The 24,806-nt window shown below is 41.5% G+C and overlaps 2 protein-coding genes across 2 annotated transcripts in view; both read right to left on the reverse strand.

Moving 5' to 3' along the window:
- Window positions 1–18,668, reverse strand: part of EHD4 (EH domain containing 4) — a 32,286-nt gene extending 13,618 nt beyond the window's left edge. The window contains exons 1-3 of the mRNA XM_054827289.1: window positions 18,381–18,668; window positions 10,197–10,373; window positions 5,732–5,829 (exon numbers count right to left, since the gene is read on the reverse strand). Of these exons, the coding sequence (XP_054683264.1) occupies window positions 5,732–5,829; window positions 10,197–10,373; window positions 18,381–18,616 (511 nt within the window). The 5' untranslated portion in view covers window positions 18,617–18,668. The remainder of the gene's footprint in view (window positions 1–5,731; window positions 5,830–10,196; window positions 10,374–18,380) is intronic.
- Window positions 18,669–22,414: 3,746 nt separating this feature from the next.
- LOC129207006 (cytosolic phospholipase A2 epsilon-like) overlaps window positions 22,415–24,806 on the reverse strand; it is a 36,944-nt gene continuing 34,552 nt past the window's right edge. Inside the window, exon 21 of the mRNA XM_054827288.1 lies at window positions 22,415–22,725. Within this exon, the coding sequence (XP_054683263.1) occupies window positions 22,415–22,725 (311 nt within the window). The remainder of the gene's footprint in view (window positions 22,726–24,806) is intronic.

Below are 24,806 nucleotides of genomic sequence, written 5' to 3' on the forward strand. Positions count from 1 at the left end.
AATCTGCTTGAAATGAAATACATAAAATTGCAAAATGAAGCAAGTCAAATTCTATTAAGTTTTCCACAAATGGATATGGGAGAAGGCGACTTATAAGGCTGGTTAAATAAATATTTAAATTCCCACCACACATTTGATATTTTTTGAACTGTAAAAACAATTATACAGTCAGCAAGTACGTTAACTAGCAATAAATTTATTTTAGATATGAATTAAACATTAATGAAGCATTTGCTTTGAGAAAGAAAAGTCCGCTTGTTGACAATTGTAAGAAAAAGGTCTCATTAAAAATCTGAAAAAATCTATTGATTTTAATGAAACTTTATCATTAGAAGTGAACCTATTTTATATACAGATCCAGTGGTTACACGTTAGAGTATATCTGAACTGCAGAGAAGTAATACATGGTTAAATATTTCAGCCAAGGGTTTCACACGGTTGATTTCAAGATTTCTCCACCCTGTCCCCACAGGGAACAAAATGCAGATCCATTCCATTAGTCAAAGCAGAGATCTTTAATGGAAACACAGGACAGCAGCAAGACACAATGCATTTAGGATCCTGTCACATATGGTACACATGCATGGGTTAGGGCCTTTAAAGCTGAACAGTACTAAGTCAACACTGAGCAGTTTGGAACACCTGACCAAAAAAAAATTTGGTGTTGACACTTCTGAGCCTCTTGCTGCTCTATTGTTACTATTTTTTCAAAGGTTTGTTCCAGTGACTGATGCCAGCAATTATATCCAGCCTGAAGATCTGTGTCTCACCAGGTACAACATCTACTTGCAAAGGCCTATTAGAAAGTCACAAGTCACGGTTGTACCCAGCCAAGGGGCAGAGGGAAGCAGCGATCCACCAGCAGCACTGCAAGAGCTTGTCCCGAGCCTCCAACAGAGACATAACTATTGGGCATCAGCAACAGGCAGAGCAGAGACCAGAGGACAATAAAACAGAACAATGAGGATGATGAAAAAGTTGGAAAGAGACTGCACGTGATAACCAGCCCTGGAAACACCGATGACAGGAATGATCATGAGCTCTCGTGTCACTGGCACAGGGCAAAGTACCAGCCCCACGCATGACAGCCACCAGCCATACTCAAAGATACAGTTGTGCAATCATGCAGTATGAGCACGGGACAATTTTCTGTGCCAGTTAGTACTAAAGATTGAAACAGACAGTAAGCTTTCCCTTCTGGGCCCAAGGTAAATCATTTCCAACTTGCCCTAATACCACCTCCCAAAGCTTTCGCAATTGAGGAAACAATTAGAGAGGCTTGATGGGCTCCACCCATCCTCTGCAAGCAGAGACAGGCAGCATGTCCAGTTCTTCCACCCCTGGGACTGGTGCTACTGGCACAAGCAGAAGAGAGGTGCCTCTCAGATGGATGCTGCAGTGAGGAGCCTCCAAGCTCAGAGGACAATACCCATTTACCAGATGAATCGGGGTGGGCAAAGTGCTGGAGAGATCCCACCTGCCATTGCTGTCTAGGTACCACACAACCAAGGCTACAACACACAGTTTGGATGCAGACAAGAGCAGCCTTCTCCCTCACCCTCCCCAATCTGCTGTTCTTCTAATGCTTTGCCACAGGTGAGCATCTAACCTGTCCCACTCTTTCCAATGGAGCTCAGTCCCATGTGGAAAGATGGGCTCTTTGCTGTCCGGGGTGGAAGTTTCCAGTTATGTTAATGAAAGCCTGTCTCAATCCCGCACCCCTGGACAACACTCTTAATGCACTCCTGTTGCTGACTAATCCCAAGGAGAATGTACAGCGTCTCACTGCAAGGGAAAGCCTGACAATGCTGCAACTATTGCATCACCACACTTAATCCATGACTACATTTTCACAAGCCGGACTGAACTGAGAAAGTTACCTGTATTTAAGTAACTCCAGTTCTAAAAATGCAAGCTAACCAATATCCTCCATTTTCCTCTCTGCTCTTTCCCCATACTTCTTGAAACCCTTGCCTTCACACCACTCAATCATGAAGCAACTCCCCCCCCCCCCGCCAACACCCCTTCTAAAAACAGTTCCTCCCCACACCCTGCCAGACGTTGCTTCTCCTTCCTCCTCTCCTTACACTCATTGCTCCTTCCAAATCTTGCAGACCATACGCACATTTCTGCCTGACGTGGGCTTTGTGAATGTCACCAGTGATGCTGCAGAAGCAGCACAGGGACGGGCATTGTCTGACCGGGGACAATGCTGGCACACATCTGCACATTCTCCTCCAGCCACTCGTGCAGACCCTGAACTGACAGGCAGGAAACTTCTGACACATCCTCCTGCTGACAACAGGGTGGGAAAAGTGTGTCAAGAGAGACAGCTTTGAATACACTCTGTATTTTTGACCCCTGAAGAAAGCGATCAGCTCCTTCATCCATGCCCTGGATGCTTTCCAGAGTTATAAATAAAACATGCTGGGAAGTAGTGCATATCCTGCATTTTTACATAGTCCCTTTACTGTTTTCCTGCATTTTAAAACTGAAAGTTAACATTTGATTGCTTTGTTGGTCTCAGAAGGCTTCACCTTACTCCTAGTGATACCTGTCCAATTTTATCATTACGCAGGTGTTGCGTCCATTCATAGATAAATAGTTAAGCAACTGCTCATAGTAAAATGGAAAAAGCCACCAACAGCAAAGATTACAGGTTTTACACTGAGGTCCATATTAAAACATCACCAATAAGAAAAGTTGCGGCTCACCAATGTAAGAAACAAGCTAAGCTGCTTCTAGAAAGGCAATTAAAAAAACTCACAGATGAACAGACACAAATAATGTACAGAATAGAAAGCATCTAAGAATACTTATCAGGTGTTATTAAATGTCACATTCCATTACTGGATTATGAAAAATCTCATCTTGTATTTATTATTTAGAAAATGCCAGCACGATTCATAAGAAAAGTTTGAGAAAAAGCAAAACTGAAAGCTTAAAAAATTTGCTGAACTATAAAATTTCGAAATATAAGACTGCAAAACTGTCAGAAAAGAAATTCTTAAGAGTCACCCTGTATATTTAGAGCTTTCCTGGCAAGCACAAAAAAGCATCTCTACGTTTAAGTCTGTAATCACCTTCACAGCAAAAAGAAGTAGCAGTTCCCATAGCAAAGCACACCAACTGTAGCCTTACTTCAGTGACAAGCAGCCAGTGAGTTTAAGGGTAGCAACACACATTTTGTAGGAAAAAAACCTCTGTTGGTCTCAAGGTGTACAAACGGAACGTTCTCTGACAGAGACAGATTTAGGGAGAGCAGAAAACATCTTGTAGAATCCTGCTTACATTCGCACACAATGATTTAAAAAGTAACCTAAGCAACTCAAACTTCAAAACGTGCTAAGTTAGACTTGTAGCATAAATATGTTGAAATCAGTCTGACTCCTTCAGGAAGCAGGTCAGACAAGCCATGCTGTGTGCAGCACAACAGAACAAGTCACACTTGTACTCCACAAAACCACCTGTATGGAAACTGTATAAGCAGCCCAAAAGTCATACACAGGAGGTGTATTTGACTATGCAATATTTCAGACACGGGTGAGTGCAGTATTGCCTAATCATAACAGCATGCAATAGGTGCATGCAACAGCTCCATACAGCGGTCCGTACTTCATGTATGTTGATGCTTAAGTATATGAAACCTTAAAACTTGGCAGCAGTTGCCCTGCAAGCCTGGGGCACAGAGAACAACGCTCTAAAGCTGACTCCCAAAACCTTATTTACGGTACAACCACACTGGTTAAAGCTAAACAGCATACAGGAGAACCGTATTTGTGATAAAAGAACTACGCCAAGTTACATATTCAAGACAATCCTTAACACATTCAAAAAAAATTCATGAAATGCAAGCTAATCAAGTTAAAGCCCATGAAACAGGTAAGAGTTTGAGGTTATGACTGAGCACTCTCAACTTAGCTGAAAGTCTACCATATCAAAGGGCAGGCCATCTAGGCCATAAAAACAATAGATAAAGCACATACCATCAAGAAACAGAGTTTCTGAACAATAAAGGAACAACAGTTGTATGTTTTGTTAAGTTACAACAGCAATTCCAGGTGGCAGTGAAGAGCCATGGTCCTTTAAGCAATGCAGGACTACCAGTGAAACATAACCTGAAGTGAGAGAACTCCGTCCCACACATGAAGTCTGGGACTTCCACAGCAATCCCTAATGCTGTTGAATTTTGTCACATAATTGCTCACTTTTTCAGTGGCTTATTAATATGATGCTCTAGTTTTCTGCTTATTTCATGTTCACTTCCATACTGTCAGGGAAGTGGCAGCAGATACATGAATGCTGCCAAGCATCATTTTCCCTTGATTAGGAAGCAGAGAGGAGAAAGATGAGCCTAGTTTTTCTTGGTGGAGGAGAGAGGGAGCTGGAATCCAAAACAGAGAAGCATAATTAGAAGATTTAAGATCATCTTTGATTTTATCAGACTCTAAAGTGAGACTTAATATTTTGTGGACATCTTATGAGAAGATTAAAGATGATTAGTTATACACTTTGTCACTTCTGCCTAGAAGTAACAGCGTCACCTTGCAGTATTTTACTCATCTGGTTTGGCAACATTCAAGCCTTTGCTTGCACAGATGTAGAGCACTCATTGCTGTTCAACTCTGCTATTTCAGCAATACATCACATTTAGGAAAGCATGGCTCTCCCCATGATAAATGCTTTACATGACTATATGAGCAATAAATAGGACAAAAACCACATTCAGACACCGAACAAAGAATCCAGAAATATCTAGTAAACCAGTTTACTAAGCAAACAGTCTCCTATTCTGTCAGTGCAATGTAAAGACAAGACTATGGTTGCACAGCTGCCATATATTGTGCTCATTCCAGGATTTCCTCAGAAAATCCCAGGTGTGCTATATTAAAGACCTGATTAGTTCCCCAGACACAAAAACACAAGTTTCCATTTCTTAAGCAAAGGTGTGAAAACAGAGGGCAGCATAAGCCACATCCTGGATTACTACCATTTGCAACTCCACAGAAACCTCTGACATGCACTTAAGTGCAGCTGAAGGAAACAAAGTTATTTACATCATGCTGTTTTGTTTTAATAGTTTCTCAGAGACAGGCTAATTTCTTAAAGAGCACATTAAAAATAGGGTTCAGTTCTTCACTGAATTTTCATTTTATTAATAAAATTCTCATTCCCTCTTCCTCTTGCTACCTTAGCTCTTTTGACTGAAAATTATATTGTGGCATGACTGAGCAACCTTAAGCAGCAACACTAGCAGCTGTGCCTACAATAAAAGCACCTTATTTATAGCCCAAACCCCTCAGTTTTTAAACATGCCCAGCTTGAAGAACTATAGCTATTATGAAACATTTCTTCATTTATGAACTTCATTAGTATATATGAGAGTCTATTTATCATCACTTTGTGGAAAGCAATTAAATGATGGAAATAAGGCTTTTTTTTTTTCCTCAGGAGTGTCAAAACACTAATTAGTCAACAGACCATGCAACCATAGACATTTGCAGCCATAGCAGCAGGGTGATGGAAGTCCCAACCACATCAGTTTGAGGAAAAAAATCCAAACTCTACTTCCAACCTTAAAATGCGGGTTTAATAGGCCTTGTAGTGAGAAAGTGCGGGGGACACCACCACTCAAAACCACTAAAACAGGCTCCCAACAGATTAGGATGATGAAGACTTGTCCAGTACAGCAAAATAGTGAACTTGGTTGTTTTCCAGCCCTGCAACTCACCTCTGCTGATACGCTGCTTCTCTCCAGAGAGAATGCCAGGGCTGTCGATGATACTGATGCTCTTCAATACCTGGTTTGGTAACTGAGAACACATGAACCTGCAGGAAAGGAGAGAAAAAACCATTAACAGTAGCTCTAGCTCACACCTAGATTGTCCCTTGAGAGCTCCCCATTACATATCTGCTTTTAGAAAGACTCAAATGAGATTGAAAAAAGTTTAAGACCTAATGAACCCCTATGTTTGGCAACCATATATGTTTAAGAAAAAATGTAAACAGTTTCTAAAAAAGGAAGCCTTATAAAACCATATGTTTAAGTGCTGATAAAATTCCAAATTTGTAAGAGCTGACAACATGGGCCATACATGCAACATTAAAAAGACTGCATAAACTGAAGATAGGACTAAAATTAGCATACACAAGAAACAGTTCTTCACGTACTCCAACTATTGCTCAAATTCAAAGCAATTCAAAGGAAAAGGGAAGCAGGCAGGGAGCCATACTGACAATGTGTTTATATTACCGTTACTGGCACATCACCCTCTCACCTGCTCCGTCAGCATTTGAACAGTCCCTGTCTCTGACCCACCACCCACCTGAGCCACGGCTGGCAGAGGCCTGGAAAACAACCTTATTTCTCCCCCAAACCGAGCAAAAGCTTTCACACTGCCAGAATCGAGAGTTCAAATTGCACACAGCAAGGTTCTAAACAACGACCTCCTGCCTCTGCGATGGGAGACAAATTCAATGGTGGTATTACAAAATATAAATAATTCACGAGGCCTCTAAGAGTCCCACAGAACGCTTTGTGTGTTAAATCCAAACTACTCTGATGCTTCTGGGATAGTTCATGACTGAAGAACTTCACCTCCCTTCAGCATAAACTGCCTTTAAGAGATTTGCATAAGAACTTAATCTTCTTACTGGGTAGCAGCTGAAGACCGTGCTAACAAGCACAGCATAACCTACCCTCCTCCTGCGAGGCTGCGGAGATGGCTGCCCTGCATTAGCCCATCGCTTTACAACCTATGTCAAGAAATAGGGTATCCCTGACAGCAGATTTTAACCATACCAAGGTCAAACAAGAACTTTAAGAGCAAAGATAACCTGAGTTAGGAAGAGTTCAGGCAGTCAAATATCAGATACAAAATGTAAGATATATCAAAATTTGGAAGCTATTGTTGGACAGATAATGATCCAGATGATTCAAAGGAAATCAGAAAGAAAAAATCCTTACACCTCGCTTCACCTTGTTTTTCATGTGACCTTGTAGTAAGGAGTCTGTAACAAAAGCAGACAGCATCCCTTCTTAGATACGACAAACAGCACCATCAGCTATGTCCCTCTCTGAAACCCAAGGTGGGGCAAGGAAACTGCAGCCATCTTTGCCTGATAAAAAACCTTAGGGTATGTAAACAGCGCTATCCTTTTGGGGTTTGGTGGTTTTTTTTTTTTTGGTGGAACATCACTACAAAATACTGCATATCCTGAAGCAAACTTTTCCTCTAAGGCTAATTTTCTACAAGCTTAAGAAATGCTTTTGAAAGAGCAGTGAGGTACTTCTGAATAAAATAACAGTTTTTGAACTTTCCAAAACCTGAAGACAACACTATGTTAAAGCAAACACTTTTTGTGGAAGCATAGTGAATGTCCAAAGTGCCAAAGAATATACATTGGACCATGTCAACTATAACAAAAATATACACCACTAGTATGTACAACATGAAGTAGCTTTCATAAGTTTGGAACAGTGTAAAGACTGAATTTTTTTTTTTAATCACTATTTCACTTTAGAAAGCCCAGCACCTGTTTAGTATGACTGAGATGTTTCTAGACCTATCTTACAAGACAAGAGGCACCATTATTTCAGCTGAACAATACGGCAGTATTTTGACTCAGGCATTACCCAAACTGGGACAGCTGGAAAAGGCTATGCACACAAAGAGAGAACTGCAGGCCTCAAATTGAAAGACATTGCAGTCTTTGCAGCAGTCATTGGGGGCAAAGGAAGGAGGAAAGTATAGATGAACAGGATATGAAATAGAAGGATAAACTCAGAATTAACTGTCTGTAGCTTTTAGACTATATCCATAATCTAAAGACAACAGATGGGTTAAAAATCTTACATCAAACTAATATTTCAGGCAGCTTAAAACCATAATGCTAATTACATCTGAATATCTTTTTGACATTGAGATTTGACTCCAAACCACTATTTCTTACATGGTCTGGATGAAGTGTGATTTTAAGTTCTGCCTCAAAAAGCAAAACTACATACTGTCTATCTTCGTGCCAGCAGACCTCCACAAAAAAGTTCTGTAAAAATAGTTGTGCAAATGACTGTAACTGCTTACGACACATTAGGGCTTTGATACTGTCATGTTTTTCATATTATTATAAAACTGTTGTTAAAGAACAACAGCAATGTTAGACTGATTGCAAAAATAAATTACATTATTTCATTTTTACAAACAACTTTGTCATCAACTTTGTAAGAAAGAGTCATGGAAAAAAAGAGGCAAGGTAACATCAATAAATTAATGTGGCTAATTAGTAAGTACAAGCCTGGATTGTGCTACTGTGTTCTTCTTTGGTTTTAGTTTCTCCATTACCTCAGTCACCATTTCCTTTCATGTTACACTTAGATGAAAAGGGCACTTGACTTTACAGTCCAATTGTCCATGGCCTTCTAAAGGCAATACCTTAGGTTTTTCCACAAAACAAAACATTAGGATTGTGAAATCATTAAAAAAGAGGGGTGAGGAGGAGAAAGAAGTAGAGAAATATATTAAGACAGGGGTGAAAAATGTTATACTTGGTATAAAGCATTGTCACTGCCAGTATGGCAAATGAGAGAAGGCAAAGCAAAAATATGTAGTATGATCGCAGGTAAATACAACAGGGAGAAGTTACTTTATACTGAAATAAAGCCTAAGAGATTTTCAACTAGGTAAATTAGGAACGAGAAATGAGTTTGAATGTACATCTTTTTAGCTAGCAAATAATGTTGCTTGCGTAAGATTCAGGACCTGACACAACTAGACTGACAATTTAGCCAAAAAAATCTGTAATCCATTCATCCAGACAAACATTTAGTATTATTAGATGTTCTGTGTCAATATTTGACTATTGTGCAAAATACTTTTTAGAGCATAATTATATTAAATTTTCATAGAGAGCATAACAGTGGGGAAAAAAAAGAGAACAGCAATCTGGAAGACAAGACTTAGCCAATAATCTCACAGAAAGAGGTCTTGGACCACAAAATTGTTATTTAAAACTGGACCTGACTGCAGCTTCCCACAGCACATCATCTTATCTCTCAGAAAGCGATAGCCAAGCCAACTGTAAGCAGCTATAAACTTTCTTCTGTGAATAAGCACAGCAAGAGATTAGACTGCACATGATGAACTTCTAACACATATGCCAGTGTTTAATCAGCCAAACAGGAAATTTTATTGTTAAAAAGAGAACCAATTTAGATTAACTGGCTTGCAAAACCAGGCCTCCCTGTCAAGCCACCATCAAATACAGGAAGAAAACAAGGCAATTGCTCACACGATGCGAACAAAGTTATTAATAACTTTTAGCTGAAGATATTTACAGTTAGACTTGATGATCTGAAAGTTTTTTTCCAACCTAAATGGTTGTAAGATTTAGCCTGCTGCTTAAGTTACCCACAGCAATATTCACGGCCCCTGAACAACTCTCCCCTTTTTTTGGAAGCACCCAGCAGCCATCCAGAGGCTAATGCTATCATCCTGGTCTATGGGACTGCTCGAAGACCAGCTAGTTAAACACTTAACAACCTGAATATGTACTTTATCCAAAAGGCATATCCAAATATTCTCCATTCTTGTAGGCCTTTATACATATCCCAGCAATTCACAACTTTTAAGATCTGTACCAAAATCCCAGGTGAGACCAGCTAAAGGAACAAGACAGCAAAGGGAAAAAGATGTTTTCTTTTTTTGGATGGTAGTTTTTAATAATAGTACTAATCTACCAGTTTTACTGAGCAGGGAAATTTGTGCCCAAATTTGTGGATCTTGAGTTCCAGCTGGTGTAATGCCCTACAAACAAGTTAACTGGTAGAGCATTTCAGCAGTTTTCTGTGAACTGGTTTTAACAATGATTTTCTGTTCTGGTAACTGTGTATATATATATATATATATATATATATATAAACACAATCCTTACCTTTCTCAATTTTTTTTTTTTTAAGTTTTACCAAGTGTACACAGCTCTACACTAGTACTACCCTACCTAGTACTGTTTGTGGGGTTTTTTTTTTAATTCACTTGAACTGCCAGTGCTCCTGCTTGTATTTGAGTATTTATTCCATGCTTTTCAAAACAAATACAGCAGAAAAAAACACCAACTTAGTAAAAAACATGAATGCTTGCAGATGGTATCAACTAGAAATTTAAACAAAAATCCAAAGTCAGCAAGCAAACAGGTCTCACCTGTTCAGGAAAGCATTTCCAAAGCGGCTGAGTTTACGGAACGGTTTCTTAGGATCAACAACTAGGGCATTTCCAGGAATACTTCCTTCTGAATCTCCATACATCACAGCAATAAAAGAATCCGTAGTAGGCTCTGGACCAATCCGCATGCCTGGAAAGTCTTGTTCAAGCAGGTATCTAGAGGTGGAGAATACATAAAGTAACAGAATGAATGACTGGAAACTATAGCAAAAGCAAATATCTATAATTCACTTGAAAATTCCCAAGGATATGCACACTCTAGAATAATAAAATTACATTTTTCCTGCATTTCATTATTTCTATTAATTAGGGAGAAAAAAACCCACAACCGAATTCCAGTTTTTCCACAAAAACTATGTAAAAGGATGAAGTAAATCCCTTTACAAAAACAGGGTGGAAGAACTCCTTCAACCACAGCTCCTGAACCACTCAAGTGGCTGCTTCTACCAGTGATCCCAGTGCTGTAGGTTACACCACAAGACATGGCTGCTTTTGTGCGTGTTTTCAAGCCTATACAAGTGCTGCTGGTACTAAAAGGGAGCACTTTCAAACAGCACGTGCATGAGTAGAATCAGTTTGCTGACAGATCTAACCCCCTGATGAACTCAGTATGATTTTACAAATTTCAACTCATTTTGTCACAGGCAGAGATAACAGTTACATCTCTTTGGGAGTGAGGAAAGGATATTTTTCTTTTGACCCAGATATCAAAAAGTAATTGTTAACTAAGTCAAGACCTGCAGAACTCGAGGCATAACAGTAATGTGCTTCCAAGAGGCATCAAATCAGGCAGCACTGTACTGACAGAAACCATCTTGCATCTCCCTTGGAGTAATCCACTCAGAGATGCAGACAGCACCTACTCAGTGGACCGAGTCTTGATACACCAAGCCTCGACTTTCCAGACAAGAAGTTCTCAAAGGATGTATGTATTTAAATGCTAAAACTTAATGGAACTGGAGCATGTATTTACAGAAGAAGCCTGTCTGCATCCCTTCCTGGATGGCAAGTGGGAAGCAAGAGAAACCTCCATCCTATCAAGCAAGGCACCAGCTTACAATGTTCCTCCAGCTTATACTGTAACAACTGCCACTTTTCCAAAACAGAAGCAGACAACCTGCTTAACTGTAAAGCACAAGTGCTATTGTCCTTATTCACAACAGCATCATCTTGAAAATCTTCACCTCAAGACTAAGACCAAATTGTTTTCATGCTGTAATTTGACATTACAGGAGCATTAAAATTCTCCAGTCAACTCATCTTATAATTATTAATTCCATGGGTTCCATGTCACCCTGGAGTTCTTAAACCCCACAATTTTAACCAACTACAATTTAACTTTTTACACAATCAAAGCTGGATTTAAACAAGAATTCTTCTTCAGGCACAGGTGATGGTCCTACATCCAATGACAGCACTAGTTCAGTTTGAGCACATCTATATTAACATCAGTCTTTCACAGATTTGTTCTGGCCCTTAATCCAACAGCACTATGCCTGTTCTGCTATCATTTCATAAACCAGTACTAATTTGAGAGGACTTGCAGGCTGCTTTTGCTGCAAAAAACCCACCAACAAAAACTTTCTACAAATTAACTGTACTTGCTGAACAATCTCTGTCTTTAAATCCAATACCCAAACATTCACAGACTTTATAGATCAGTGCACAGAAGCTGAATTTAAGGAACTAAATATATACTACACATTTCAAAGATCTTTTTTTCCACTAGCCTTAGCAAACTGTCTCAAGTCAGCTCAACCTATGATCTGGGAAGTTTAAAGCATAGAACAGTTATTTACATGAGATTTCCTGCAGCTTTCTGCTTCCACATAAACAAATGAAAAAAATGCCAATGCTAAAAACTGTGGGAAAGGAGGAACACAAGAACAGTCATGTCAGAACATGCTAAAGTCAATTTGAGGAGGGCCATGAAGATGATCAGAGGGCTGGAGCACCTCTCCTCTGAAGACAGGCTGAGAGAGTTGGGGTTGTTCAGCCTGGAGAAGAGAAAGCTCCAGGGAGACCTTCTAGCAGCCTTCCAGTACCTGAAGGGTCCTACAGGAAATCTGGAGAGGGACTGGTTACAAGGGCATGGAGTGACAGGACAAGGGGTGATGGCCTTAAGCTGAAAAAGGGGAGATTTAGCTATAAGGAAGAAATTCTTTACTGCAAGGGCGATGAGGCACTGGAACAGGTTGCCCAGAGAAGCTGTGGATGCCCCATCCCTGGAAGTGTTTAAGGCCAGGTTGAATGGGGCTCTGGGCAACCTGATCTACTGGAGGGTGTCCCTGCCCATGGCAGGGTGGTTGGAACTAGATGGTCTTTAATTAGGTCCCTTCCAACCCAAACCATTCTATGATTTGTTCTACTTCTAGAATAAGCTCTATCTAATACACAGTAACAGGGAAATAAAACTAGCCTCTCTCCAAAAGCAAAAAAACACCACTCAAACATCTCTGCACATGCAGAAGTGTACCATGCAGCAAATCCCTCATCTTTACAAAGTAGATCATGTATCAAAATGAAGGCAAAACTCCTTTGATAGCTCAGCAGTTGAACCCTTTATGCATGAAAACCCAGGACTGTCAAGTGCTGCAGCAAACAGCTAAACACCAGAAACAGAAGTATGTTCCTGCCTCCTCACAGAACACCACTGCAGACTAGAGCCCTCTAAAACAGGGTGCAGAGGCTACTACCATTTTCCACTAAAGCCATGCTGGACTTATCTACAGCATTGATTTTTTGAAAGATCAGTTATACTTTTAAGTTCTAAAATAAGATTTTTAATTTGCCACAATAAAGTGTTGTACTTCAAAGTCTCTCAATTCTGCCTTTCCTCGTTATTGCCCTTCTTTTAAAAGAAAAATGATCTCTATGAGACTTCTCACTAAGTTCTTCTCTCGGTATGAATTGTCATTCCCTGACTTCTGCTGGCAGAGCCAGCAATTCATGAGGTGGCAACACATATGACAAGAAGCTCCCAGAGCAGCAGTAAAGAATATTGCACTGAATAAAATGCACATGAGAAGTCCCAGATCCCACGTCACAGAAAACTACATGATGGGATTTGAATGCAGCATAAGACACCTCCAGAGTAACGGGATAATTGCTATCCATCATGAACCTGCCAGGCATGGTTATGGACATTCAGCGGTGGTGGTCTTTTAGATGACTAAAAAAATAATCTCATAGCCTGCTCATAAAGTTGCTGCACATGTAACGCTTGCAGAATTTGCAAAGAGTTGGAAGTATGGACCACCTTTCAGGACATCTAACATCTGTATTTTCAGCTTGGAAGTCAACAGTGCAAATACAGATTAGCTGCTTATTGAAATCTAAACAAGAATAAAGTGCTATTGAACTGCAATGATACTTCCAAGTTAATGTCACAGATGCAGCCCTAAAAACCAGGCTTTTATAGTGGTAACAATCCAGGAAGGCAAGATCACCTTACAAATACCAAGTCCCACCGAACAGTCAGTGCTGAGTCTGGTGCAGCTATTCAACAGACACAGGAAACACTTTGCAAGGCAGGTATTTTCCATTAAGACTGGCTCACAGTTGCACATTAAGAATAAGTACAAACTAAAATAAACCCTAGTTCTTGAGCACTGTCTGTACAAGCTATATCACACTTCCTCTCAGCATGAAAATATCAGTTTCACTTAGTCACACAAAAGGGTTGAGCAGTCTCCTGTAATCTGAAAAGCTGCAAATGTTTTTGTACACTATGCTATATTAACACAGGAAAATACCTGGATTTTTAGCATCCGCAACTGGATGCCCTTCTCAGGGATTTTCAGCAGAGAGGGAGTTCAAAAAGGTTCACAGGAAGAATGCTTAAAAATAGCAAACATCCCAAAGACAGTCTAGATCAAACAACAGACATCCTGTTGACTCTTCTCCCTTTGTTTTCACCTGGGCTATAACCTTTCTGCTTTGCCAACAAACATTCATCTATGTTCCTTTGCAAGATGTATAGCCAGACTATGGGAAACTGGTTTACAGAGTTCCAGAGACAGCAAAGATTACTCACAGTTGCGGATACTGATAATCACCTGAAGTCCATCTGCTTTAGCTAAGCCGTACTAACACACACGCATGCACAGGTGAGCTGGACAGAGCAGCATTGCGCAGGGATACCCTGTGCTGCACTGGGAGACAAACTCAAGCCTCCTTTCATAGAGCTGCTCACCTCCATACAGCACCAAATCCTCCACTTTAGCGTAAGAATTCTGCTCCAGATGACTCAAAACTCAAAGAAGTTCCAGCTCTTCCCCCCTGAAGAAATAGATGCAGCCCATTCTTGCCATAGAAGTGACTGCACACTACTTGCAGACTCCAGATATTACGCATACAAAATGGTGCTTTCATAAAACCCAACCCTGGCTGAGTTAAATAGAAGGAAGTTTACCATTTAACGTCTGAGCAAAGTAAAAGCACAGCCTGGCAAGCTGAGGAATTTACTTCTGTTTTTTCCTCATCTTGGTAAGTTCTTTTAAAAAAAGTCTCTCTCTTACACTTTTAAAATAGAAAAGTTGTTAACAAGTTAAACATTATTAGACTAGAAGTTTAATTCATTGTTAGAAGGAAAGAAACTACAGCAACTACAAACTTGCTCTGACCAGCTCATATCTTTCATACACTACAATTGTCCTCTCCTGTCCCTTCTCTCCCTAAAGCAGCCAGAAGAAAGAGAATTACAGAAGCTACAAGGGCAAGCAGCTCACGTGCAAGATAAGGATTTGGCTCTCACTCATCCTCCCAACCCATTAAAACCAAATCAGACACGTATTAACATTTGGGCCTGGATATATTTGTTTGAACTGTCAGCATTGTCAGGCACTTGACTGAAACAATATCACCATGCTACATGTTAGACAGCGAAACTGCCCGGTTTCACTGCATTGTTCCAAGTGCAAAGAGGATAAACAGCATCAAGTGAAAAACCAGAAGAGCTGTTAGAAACCTGGAAGCGTTTGTTTGCATATCTTACTCCCCAGGGACATTCAGTCATTGCTAGATCAGTGTTTTCCATGAAGACTTAGTGGAAGGAACTGGGTGGGTGTGGATGTGTCAGAGGTATGAAAATGTGAAGTTCTCACGATAACGTCTAAAAGTAAATCCCAAATGACTATTTGTCAGCTAAACAGAATTGTGATGTTCACACATAAACCTAACAGTAAACACTTAAGTAGATCTAGGATGCCCTCCTGACTATGAAACAGAGAAAGGTAGAACAAAAAGCAGTTTTAATTAAGATTTAAAATAATGTTTGCTTGTTAAAAGGCTAGTGGGGAAAAATCTATTGTCAAACTTCATTCTAAGAAAAACTATCTATAATAAACCCAGAATTATAACAATCTTGAGAGCATATGACATTTTCCATGGGAAATTCAGCCTGCAAGAGGTAAAATTTATTTGTGGCTCACCTGGACACTATAATATTTTGCCACATCATTTGTTAAGTCTTGCCTTCAGCATACAAGCACTTCTCTTTTTTGCTTTTCTTTTTCTCCTCTAAATTGGATTTTGAGTAACAAAACCAGTGTCACTGTGACACTATTGTTTAAGTTCCTGCCCATCTTGAATGGAGCATTTTCTCATGCCGATTGAGCCAATTATTATCTATTCTATAGCAAACACTGATGTAATGAATGTTCATTGTGGTGAAGTCAGACTGTGGTCCTTTAGAAGCAGTGACAGCTGTTCTACTACTGATTGGGGCTCAACAGTCAATTCCTGTCTTCTCCAATACCTAGGAAGGGATTAAACCACTCTGCAATCGACCTAAAATGGGGACAGGAAAAAGGGGTAAGTGCGTGAAGAGAAGGGCACATCACAGTAGAAGTCACCTCCTCCACTGACTCAGGTATTTTAATAAAATGCATGAGAAAACACCTTTGAAAACTTTGTCAAATTTGTTTGGGCATCTTAACATTGGTCACTGCTGGGCAAAAAAAAAAAGGCTAGAAATAGCTGTAATAAATGATACTACTTTTTTCATTCAGACTGTACATTAGTGTCAGTCAACCCTGTTGCTCAGTATTTTACTGTTAAGGTGGTAACAAGTTATAAAGCAACAGTACCAAAAATACATCTAAGGCACTGCAAGGAATACCAATATTTCTATGTGCAATATTGACTTGCACTCCAGTCAAATATGGGCAACTGTAACGTACAGAAAAGTTGAATGTTCATAAATCACAAAGAGGTGTTCTCATCCAAGGCAAACTCTTACAGGAGGAGAAAAAAGTTTCCTATGAGTTGGAAATGACACAGTAACTCAGCTGACAGGCAGAACAGGTTCTGCTATGTACATATTTGGGACTGTTCTGCCTCCCTATTGCCCGTGCTCTCACCATTCCCTGGAAATATATATATGGACTAACAAAGCAGCTGTACTGTTAAAGAAAATGAATCAGCATAGCTAAAGAAATGTTAGCAAAACCCAAATCACCCACTTTAAGTGTTTGCAGAAATCCAGTAATAATCAGTAAAGAAGCAAGGTCAACTTTAAGCTTCCAATTACCTAGCTGTAAAACCAGAAAATTTATTAGTTCTGTAAACATCTGAAAATCTCTCAGGTGAATAAAGGTAAACATTGCTCTTCAATGGAGAAGGGAGGTAGGTCTTTCGCAATGTAAAAAGAAAACAGTGTCGTGACAAGGCCGCCTGTAACCTTTGGAACCAAAAGAGAAACCTTTGTAAAATTTACAGGAGGACTATAATGAGCTTCAGATACAGTAAGTAGGTCAAAATTTGATCCAAGTGACCTCTCAGTGTCTTTTGCAGAGTTTTGCGTAGCCTGTGATGGTTTAACCTGGCAGGCAGCTAAAACAACCACACAGTCATTCACTGTGAGAATGAAAATAACAATAATGATAAGAGAATACACAGAACAAGTGATGCACAGCACAAGTGCTCACCAGCCAGAACCGATGCTCAGCTAGTTCCTGAGCTACGCCACCTCACGGCCAATTTCTCCAGTTATATACAGAGCATGATGTCATATGGTACGGAATATCCCTTTGGTCAGTCTGGGTCAGCTGTCCTGGCTGTGCTCCCTCCCAGCTTCTTGGGTACCTCCACCTTCTTGTTGGCAGGCCAGTATGAGAAGCTGAAAAGCCTTTGACTGCTTGGCAACAACTAAAACATCAGTGTGTTATCAACATTATTCTCATCCTAAATCCAAAACAGCACTATACCTGCTGCTAGTGACAAAATCTAACTCTATCCCAGCTGAAACCAGGGCAAACCTTAGACTGATTTGTAAGGGCATATGAGAGGCAAACACACTCAAATACATGCAAAATAGTCAAAGTTGTAATACCCAAGGCATACTACAAGCTTCCTAAAATGAGTTACTAACAAACTTAGCAAGAAGGAAGACAGGAAAGACAGAAAATACCACGAGCAACATTGTTAAGCTGCCTTATTAGTGATATTGCTTGTTCAATGCAACTGAGCAAAACAACTGGGGAGATGGACTTTCCAGATACAATGTGGGTTTTGCCCAAAACTTTTGCATTAAACTCCTTTTGAGAAAGAAGGGGAAGTAGATAATATTAAATGGTCTGTGACAGCCAATGCAGTCATGCCGTTTTAAGATGAAGTGCCTATTTTTTCTTTGACATAATCTAGACATTAAAAAAAAGTTAAGAGGAAGTAGACAACGAGGTTACACTTTCTCAGCAGAACATGAAATCGAGATAATAAACGGGAAGCTGGCAGTAGAGTCACGTAAATGCCTCAGGAGCGGCACCCATCCGCGACACAGCACGGGAGGCAATCGGGTAAGCCCCGCTCCTCGGGAGGGACACCGGCTGCCGGCAGCAGCCAGACGCCCGCCCCGCCGTGGAGCTTCAGCCGCCCTTCACCGAGACGGGCGCTCCCCGCTCCGCGGCTCGGCACGCCGGGAGGGGGGGGAAGCAGGCGGGGCAGCCGCTGCCCCGCACGGGAGAGCTCGCCGCGGGGAGCACTGCTAGCGCGTAGGAGGTGTTTATCGCGCAGCAGAAACGCCCTGGGCAGGAGGTGAGCGAGGATTAACCGAGCAGGCGGCGGGGGCGAGGCGGGCAGGGCACCGGCCGGCGTTCCCCGAGCAGGGCCGGGCACGGCGGGGGCCTCGGGAGAAGGAACCGCGCAGCACCGGGGGTGGCCTACCGGATGAAGGTGGTCTTGCCGGTGCTGTACTGCCCCACCAGCAGCACCATGGGCTTGTTCTCGAAGTCGGCCTCCTCCAGGGCGGGCGAGTGGAAGTCATGGAAGCGGTAATGCTCCTCCAGCGGCAGCAGCTTGCGGAGGTAGAGGTCCCGCAGCCCCCCGGTCACCGTCTGCACCACGTCGCCTCCGCCGCCCCGCTCCCGCCCGCCGCCCTGCTTCCCCAGCCAGCTGAACATCCCGCCGCCGCCAGCGCACCGCCGCACTGCCGCCCGCAGCCGCCGGCAGGCAGGCAGGGAGGGGCGAGCAGACCCAAACCCAGCCCCGGCGGAGGGCGGCACCAGCGGCACTGTCTGCGCCCGGCTGGGCGGAAGGGCTGGGCAGCGCCCGTCTCCCTGCAATATGTACCCTGGGTGTCGGGTGGGGGGGTGTGTGTGTTAGTTAGCTAGTTAGTTAGTTAGTTACTGTTATTTTCTCAGAACCAGAGGTTTTTGTTTGTTTGTTTGTTTGTTTGTTTGTTTTTTAAACCACAAATCCGCCTCGAAGCAGAAGTGTACCTGCTAAAATTTCAGCCCCTTGAAATGAAATCCGGAAAACGCTTTGACAACTCCGGTCTGAGCATAGAATCGCCCAAATGCTTTTCATGTTTTTCTGATGATGGTTGCTGCCTTTGGATGCCAAAGAAGTGTGTGACTAAGCGCCGTGGGGGTTAGCTACGACATTAAACAACTATTTTAAACACAGTGAAAATTCTTGGTATAACATTGAAGTTTTGCTGTGGGACACACGTAGCAGATAGGGCCGTTAGTTTTAACCTTAGATCTTGATATTGTGTTAAGCCACGTGGGAGGATCACCTTTTCCATTGATTTTACAAGAGATTTTAATGGGATGCAAATACCATCTTCACTGAAACATTGAAGAAATCAGTAATTTTTTTTTTTCCTCTGACAGTCTGTGCTGACTCACTACTTAGAAAACCAAAGCTTGGGCTCCCTGTTTAAAAAAAAAAAAAAAAAAAAAAAAAAGAGGGTGGGGTTTTTTCAGAATCTGTGTGTAAACATTGTGTTAGAAGTGTATCTTTTGTGTTACACACTTATGGCCTTTGCTCCTTTGCAACATCCTTATCATTTAAATACCTTTTTGCTGGTCCAGCACATCTACTGATTCACGTTTTTAGCTATGTACCTTTCTTCCTCCTAATTTCCATCTTGAACACTACCTTCTCTCTATATGCTCCAGCTCTTTTCTAAATACATCAGCAAATTTAGATGTGCCCTTTCTATCGCCCCCCTCCCCATGCTGTTCCTCAAAGAACAGATGTTAGACTTTAATAATGCTCAGTCCTGAGCATTTAACCACTCTGCCTTTTCTTGGTTCCTTGCTTCACATTTTATTTAGGGCTGTGCATGTGTTTTGCAACTCTTTGTTGCAATTTCCATGCTGAGTCTAAAGATTTTATACCATTTCATGTAGGGTCTTGCTGACTGGCTTCCTCAGTTTTTTAAATCCCCTTTTTGTAGTTTGGTTTTGCATTCCTCTCGTTTTCGTGACTTTTCCCCATAGGTTAAACCATAGATAATTAAGTTATCCTTGCAGTTACTTACATCTTCTCCATGTTACTTCAGTAATTTCTTTTAAATGAGTCTTGTGTCACCACATCTTTAGGAGTTCTGACTACTTCTCATCATTTATTATCTGCAAAAATATCTGAGCTGTGGAAAATATAAGTACTGCAGTCTGGGGTGAGATCACTTTCCCACTCCTCTTTGGTGCACCCAGTATTTAGTGACTGGAGAACATCACAGAAAGAGGGCAGGTACAATGCTGGCTCAGACTGTCCTCCCAGCCTCTGGGAACTGATGATTCAGTGCAGGACTGAGGCAGATGCAGAGCCTTTCTATTTTTTAGTCCTTAAAAATTTTCCAGTGAATGCACCGATCAGTTTTTTTTTGAACTCGTAAACTTTTATCGACAGCAACATCGGGGGCAGAGAGGTCTATATCTTAATTACATGTTCTGTGCAGAACTACCTTATTTGTTAACTTTGAACCTGCTGCTTGCTAGTTTTCTCAGATCCCCTCCAGGTCTTGTGTTAGAAGAGAGGTACACAGTCACACCCTGTTCATCTCCCATAAGGCACTCCAGATTTCGTAGATCACTCTCTTTTCTGCCTTTCACTCCTGTTGTCCTTTTTCTAGGTTGCCGATTCATTATCTATTCGCCCCTTGTGTGGAAGCTGTTCCACCTCTTTGATCAGCCCTGACATTTCGCTCTGTTTTCTTGTTGAATATAGAGAACTCAGAGATACTGAATAAGTATTTCATGTATGTTTTTTGAAATGGGTAACATGTTCATTGTTCTCCATGACCCCTTCGTGGCTGCTGGAAAGCTGCAGGAAGGGCTCGGAAGCGTTTGCACTCACACACCTCGTTCTGCTTGTCTTCAGACTTCCTGCCTAGATGCTTCCTGCTGTCAGTGGGATAATTTTTGCCCTTCAGACAATAAAGCTCTAACTGTATATGGTAACCTGGGAGTGCTTCCAAATTCCCAGGTCTGGCTGTGCCCTCTGGCTACATCCCGTCCCATATTGCGATGAGATCCAGCATGCATCAGCACGACTGCCGTCTTTGTTCCCTTGTTTCCATGGGAGGTAAACCCTGGGCATGCAGCCCGTACAGGAGCTGTATGGGCTTCTGCAGCGCGCACCACAGGTAAGCATTCACTGACCTCAGTGCTAACAGCAGGATTACGTTTCTGTGCACCGCCTAGGAGGAGACCCTCGACCTGGAGGGCAAACGGATTTGTGAGGCTTCCATTTTTGCCACACAATAACAGGATCTCTTGACAAAAGATACTACAGCAGAACTGAGGAGCAGGGAAGCCTGTAGGAAACATGGGCTTGCAGATACAAGGCATCTAGTAAATAAATCAATAGCATCAAATAAAAGTTAACTTAGAAAAAGAATAAATGGAGACCTGGGATTCCACCTGTCAAAAAACCAGACTGCTTACTCGAAAGGATCCATGTCAATGTGATGACCAAAGCGTGAGAAAGTTGAAAGTTAATGTTCTGTTAACTTTAGTTACAATACTCTTCAGCAAGTTAAAAAAATCACATTTGAGTGGGTGATACTATATACAATTATAGATCTGTATATAATTATATAGATTATTTATAGATCTTGTATACAATTTTAGATCTGCTATGCCTGTGTTTCTTGTGCCTTTTCAGATGTAATAATCTCAAAAACTTTAAAATTTTAAACCTTTGGTATGTATCAAGAAGATTTAAATCCAGCTTAATAAAATAAATTAGTATGAGTCAGTTCTTGTAGAGATGGGTCTTAAATGTAATCCTAAACTCAAGGAGTCCCAGGATCCTGGGGCAGGTCACATCTAGTTCTGGAGCAGGCATAATTTCTTCTTCAAGAATTTTTCGGCAGCTATGAAATAAGTCTGCATGTTGTCTTTAATTGTCTTGCTAGTAGAGAAAGAAGCACTTAAGAGAAATGGCTTTAACATGTGTTTGCTGTGAAAAATGTTTATTTGCTTTAACTCTGACTCCAAAAAAGTGTTTTATCACTTGCAGTTTAATGTTTATTTACATTCACGTAAAGACCCCTTAGTTCACAAATGGGCTTCTAGGTTTTGTTTTAGAGACAATGGATTTTTTTGCTCTGCTGCATTTCTGGACTGGCAATCCTCTCTTTTTATAGCACAGGTAGAGCACAAACACGATCAGTGTAAACTTCCTCATGCTTCCCTGTCCACGCATTTTGGCCTTGGCCTGAAAGGTCACTTCTGCAAGCATGAGCGGAGCACAGCCTCACCTAGCCACGCTCCTGAGGTTGTCAATGACAGAGGCCATTAATTCATTAAGGAAGAGCTCTGGGGTTTTGTGTTTATTCCCTTCACTGACAGACAGGCTTTAGCATTTTCGATGGCAAATGAAGTGCTGTTCTTAGCATTCTTTGGCTTTTCTTCACTTCCTAATCAAGTTCCTTTTTTTCTTCATTAACAAGACCGATAGATATTTTATTTCATATTCCCTAGTGCTGGGCAGTCGGCCAAATGATGGGTTCCCTCTCTATCAGGCACACACACACCATCCCCATCGTGTGGTTTTTGCAGTGGTTGCTCTTTCTTATGCTGCTTTTTCCGCTCCACAGCGGTACGCAAGGCCTGAAGAATCAAATCTTTATTGTTCTGGACGTTGTAGTAACTTAAGTTCACCAGTTTGTCAAAATTTTCCTCCGAATAACTCAGATTGTTTATGTAATATGGCCCACAGGTATTGGCAACATCAACATCACCCTCTGCCATCTCTGAGGGACTACGTTTCACACCTAAGGGACAAAAAATGACTCAGTTAATTAGCAAAAAGCAGTTAGGGTCTGGGTGTTTCTCAGGCACACACACATAGTGGATCACAACCCCAAATTTTCCCTCCACAGGCGTTTTATTGCTGGGATATATGGTTGGCAGCAGTAGGTGGAGAAGCTGCTGGTGGTGAGGTGAGTAGGGGTTGTCCTGGTTACTCTTGGAAATGCCAAAACGAGTAGAGTAGCTCCTCTTTTGAGCACAGGAGGGTGAGACTGCCTGCGTCCTCCTCTAGCTCTGGAGTCATCTGTCAGCATGGTCCCCAAGTCACCTCTCAGCATGGTTTCTTTCCGGGCGATGGGCCTGAAGCCACTGCCACTTTCTGTGCCTTCCAGCTTTGACTCTACATCGTATTATTTCCCTCACTACTATCCTTTCATGCCTCCAGAAATAGGCTGCTGAAAATCCATGTGTTTCAGTGAGTCAAGCTTTCCAAAAGCACAGTGACCTGCAGATACTCTTTCCCCCAGCACAACCTAGCGCTTGGCTCTAGCACAATCTGCCACATCAAGTCTTGGTTTCTACTGGGAAGAATTACCAAAAAAATACAGAAAAAAGGCCAAAACAACTAGATTCTATTATATAAACTGAGAGACTTCACAGAGTCACTATCTGGACGTATCCCAGAAGCAGATGGGACAAATACTTACAGTAATTTCCTTGAGCTACCTACTACTGTAAAAAACTATGGGCTTTATGTAACCTCAACAGCGAGAGTGAACCTGATATTCCCTGAATCACTAAGATTTCTCAGGGACACTGAAAGCACTTGTCATGCCCATTTCATCATCCCAGGATAATCAACACATATAACAGAGATCCAGACAAAATAATTAGGCAGGATGTCCTACAAGTGTCATCACTGGAAATATTGAAGGACACCACAGTCTGAAGGACAGCTGAGGACCCCACCCCTGGGCCAGAGACCTGAAGATGTGGAGATCTGCTGCTGCATTCTAGCCTGTACACCTAACATGAGGGAAAGAGAGCAGTAACAACCCAGAAATGGTAGATAATACTGCCAGGGGTAGATAACACAGGTTAGCACAGGCAGGAAATATAATGGTCGATCCCTCCTCATCGCAGACCAGAGAGCATCAGAGACAAGAGAATTTTTCTATCAGCCTCTAGTGAGACCATCACATCGGCAAGAGAGTGTTACCGTAGTGAACAATCACCTCTCACAGGCATTGAGAAAAGTCAGCACCTCTCTCACTGACAGGACCACATGCATTTGGGGGATCTTTTCTAACAACATTGATCTAACAACATTGATCAAAAGGTTCTGATTTTCCTGGAAGAGTCTCTCCAAGTCTGATAGATGTACTCCTCCCAGCTTTGCAGAGAGAGTTACAAAGAACTAGTACCACTCCAGTGAAGCAGTCTAAGCCTCACACAGAGAATCCTCTTTCTACTTGATAGTGGAATAGTCTAACCAGTGCAGAAGTAACCAAATTTGAATATGTCAGTTTTACTTGTGTACTCGTGTTTCGCACCTAAACTATTGTCCCAATTGTATTAATTCTTTAATTCTTTTTTTTTTTTAAGCAAGTTATAAAAAATCATACGGTACTTTTGCTTTGCAGATATTCTGGATACAATTCATTGCGTATTTGAGGTATGAGACTGGGGTTTTGAATAGGATTCTGATAGTCTAAGGGCATTTACACAGGTACACACAATTCTACTCCAGCTTTTAACACAGATCAGATAACTGAAAGGTTGGTTTCTGCAGTTGCCCTTTGTAGAAAGAATTAGAGAAAGGAGAAAAGGAGAAAGAACTAGAACAGGAACTGAGAATTAGCTTCTGTACTGCTCTGTGAGGGAGCTGGCCTCCCCTCTCCCCCTCAATAATTTCCAGAACCCAGGGATGTTGTGCCTAACTCAACTATCTAATACTAGGTGTACATCAGATGATGTGCAGATGCTACGTGTCAAATTATCAGGGAATCTAAAAAGGGCTGTTACTATGTATGTAGATGATGTATACGAAGATCTGCATGATACCTGCATCTTACATACGCTTGAGGCAAGCCTGTGCTGCCCA

This window comes from Grus americana, chromosome 5, assembly GCF_028858705.1.
Source record: "Grus americana isolate bGruAme1 chromosome 5, bGruAme1.mat, whole genome shotgun sequence".
NCBI classification, from domain to species: domain Eukaryota; kingdom Metazoa; phylum Chordata; class Aves; order Gruiformes; family Gruidae; genus Grus; species Grus americana.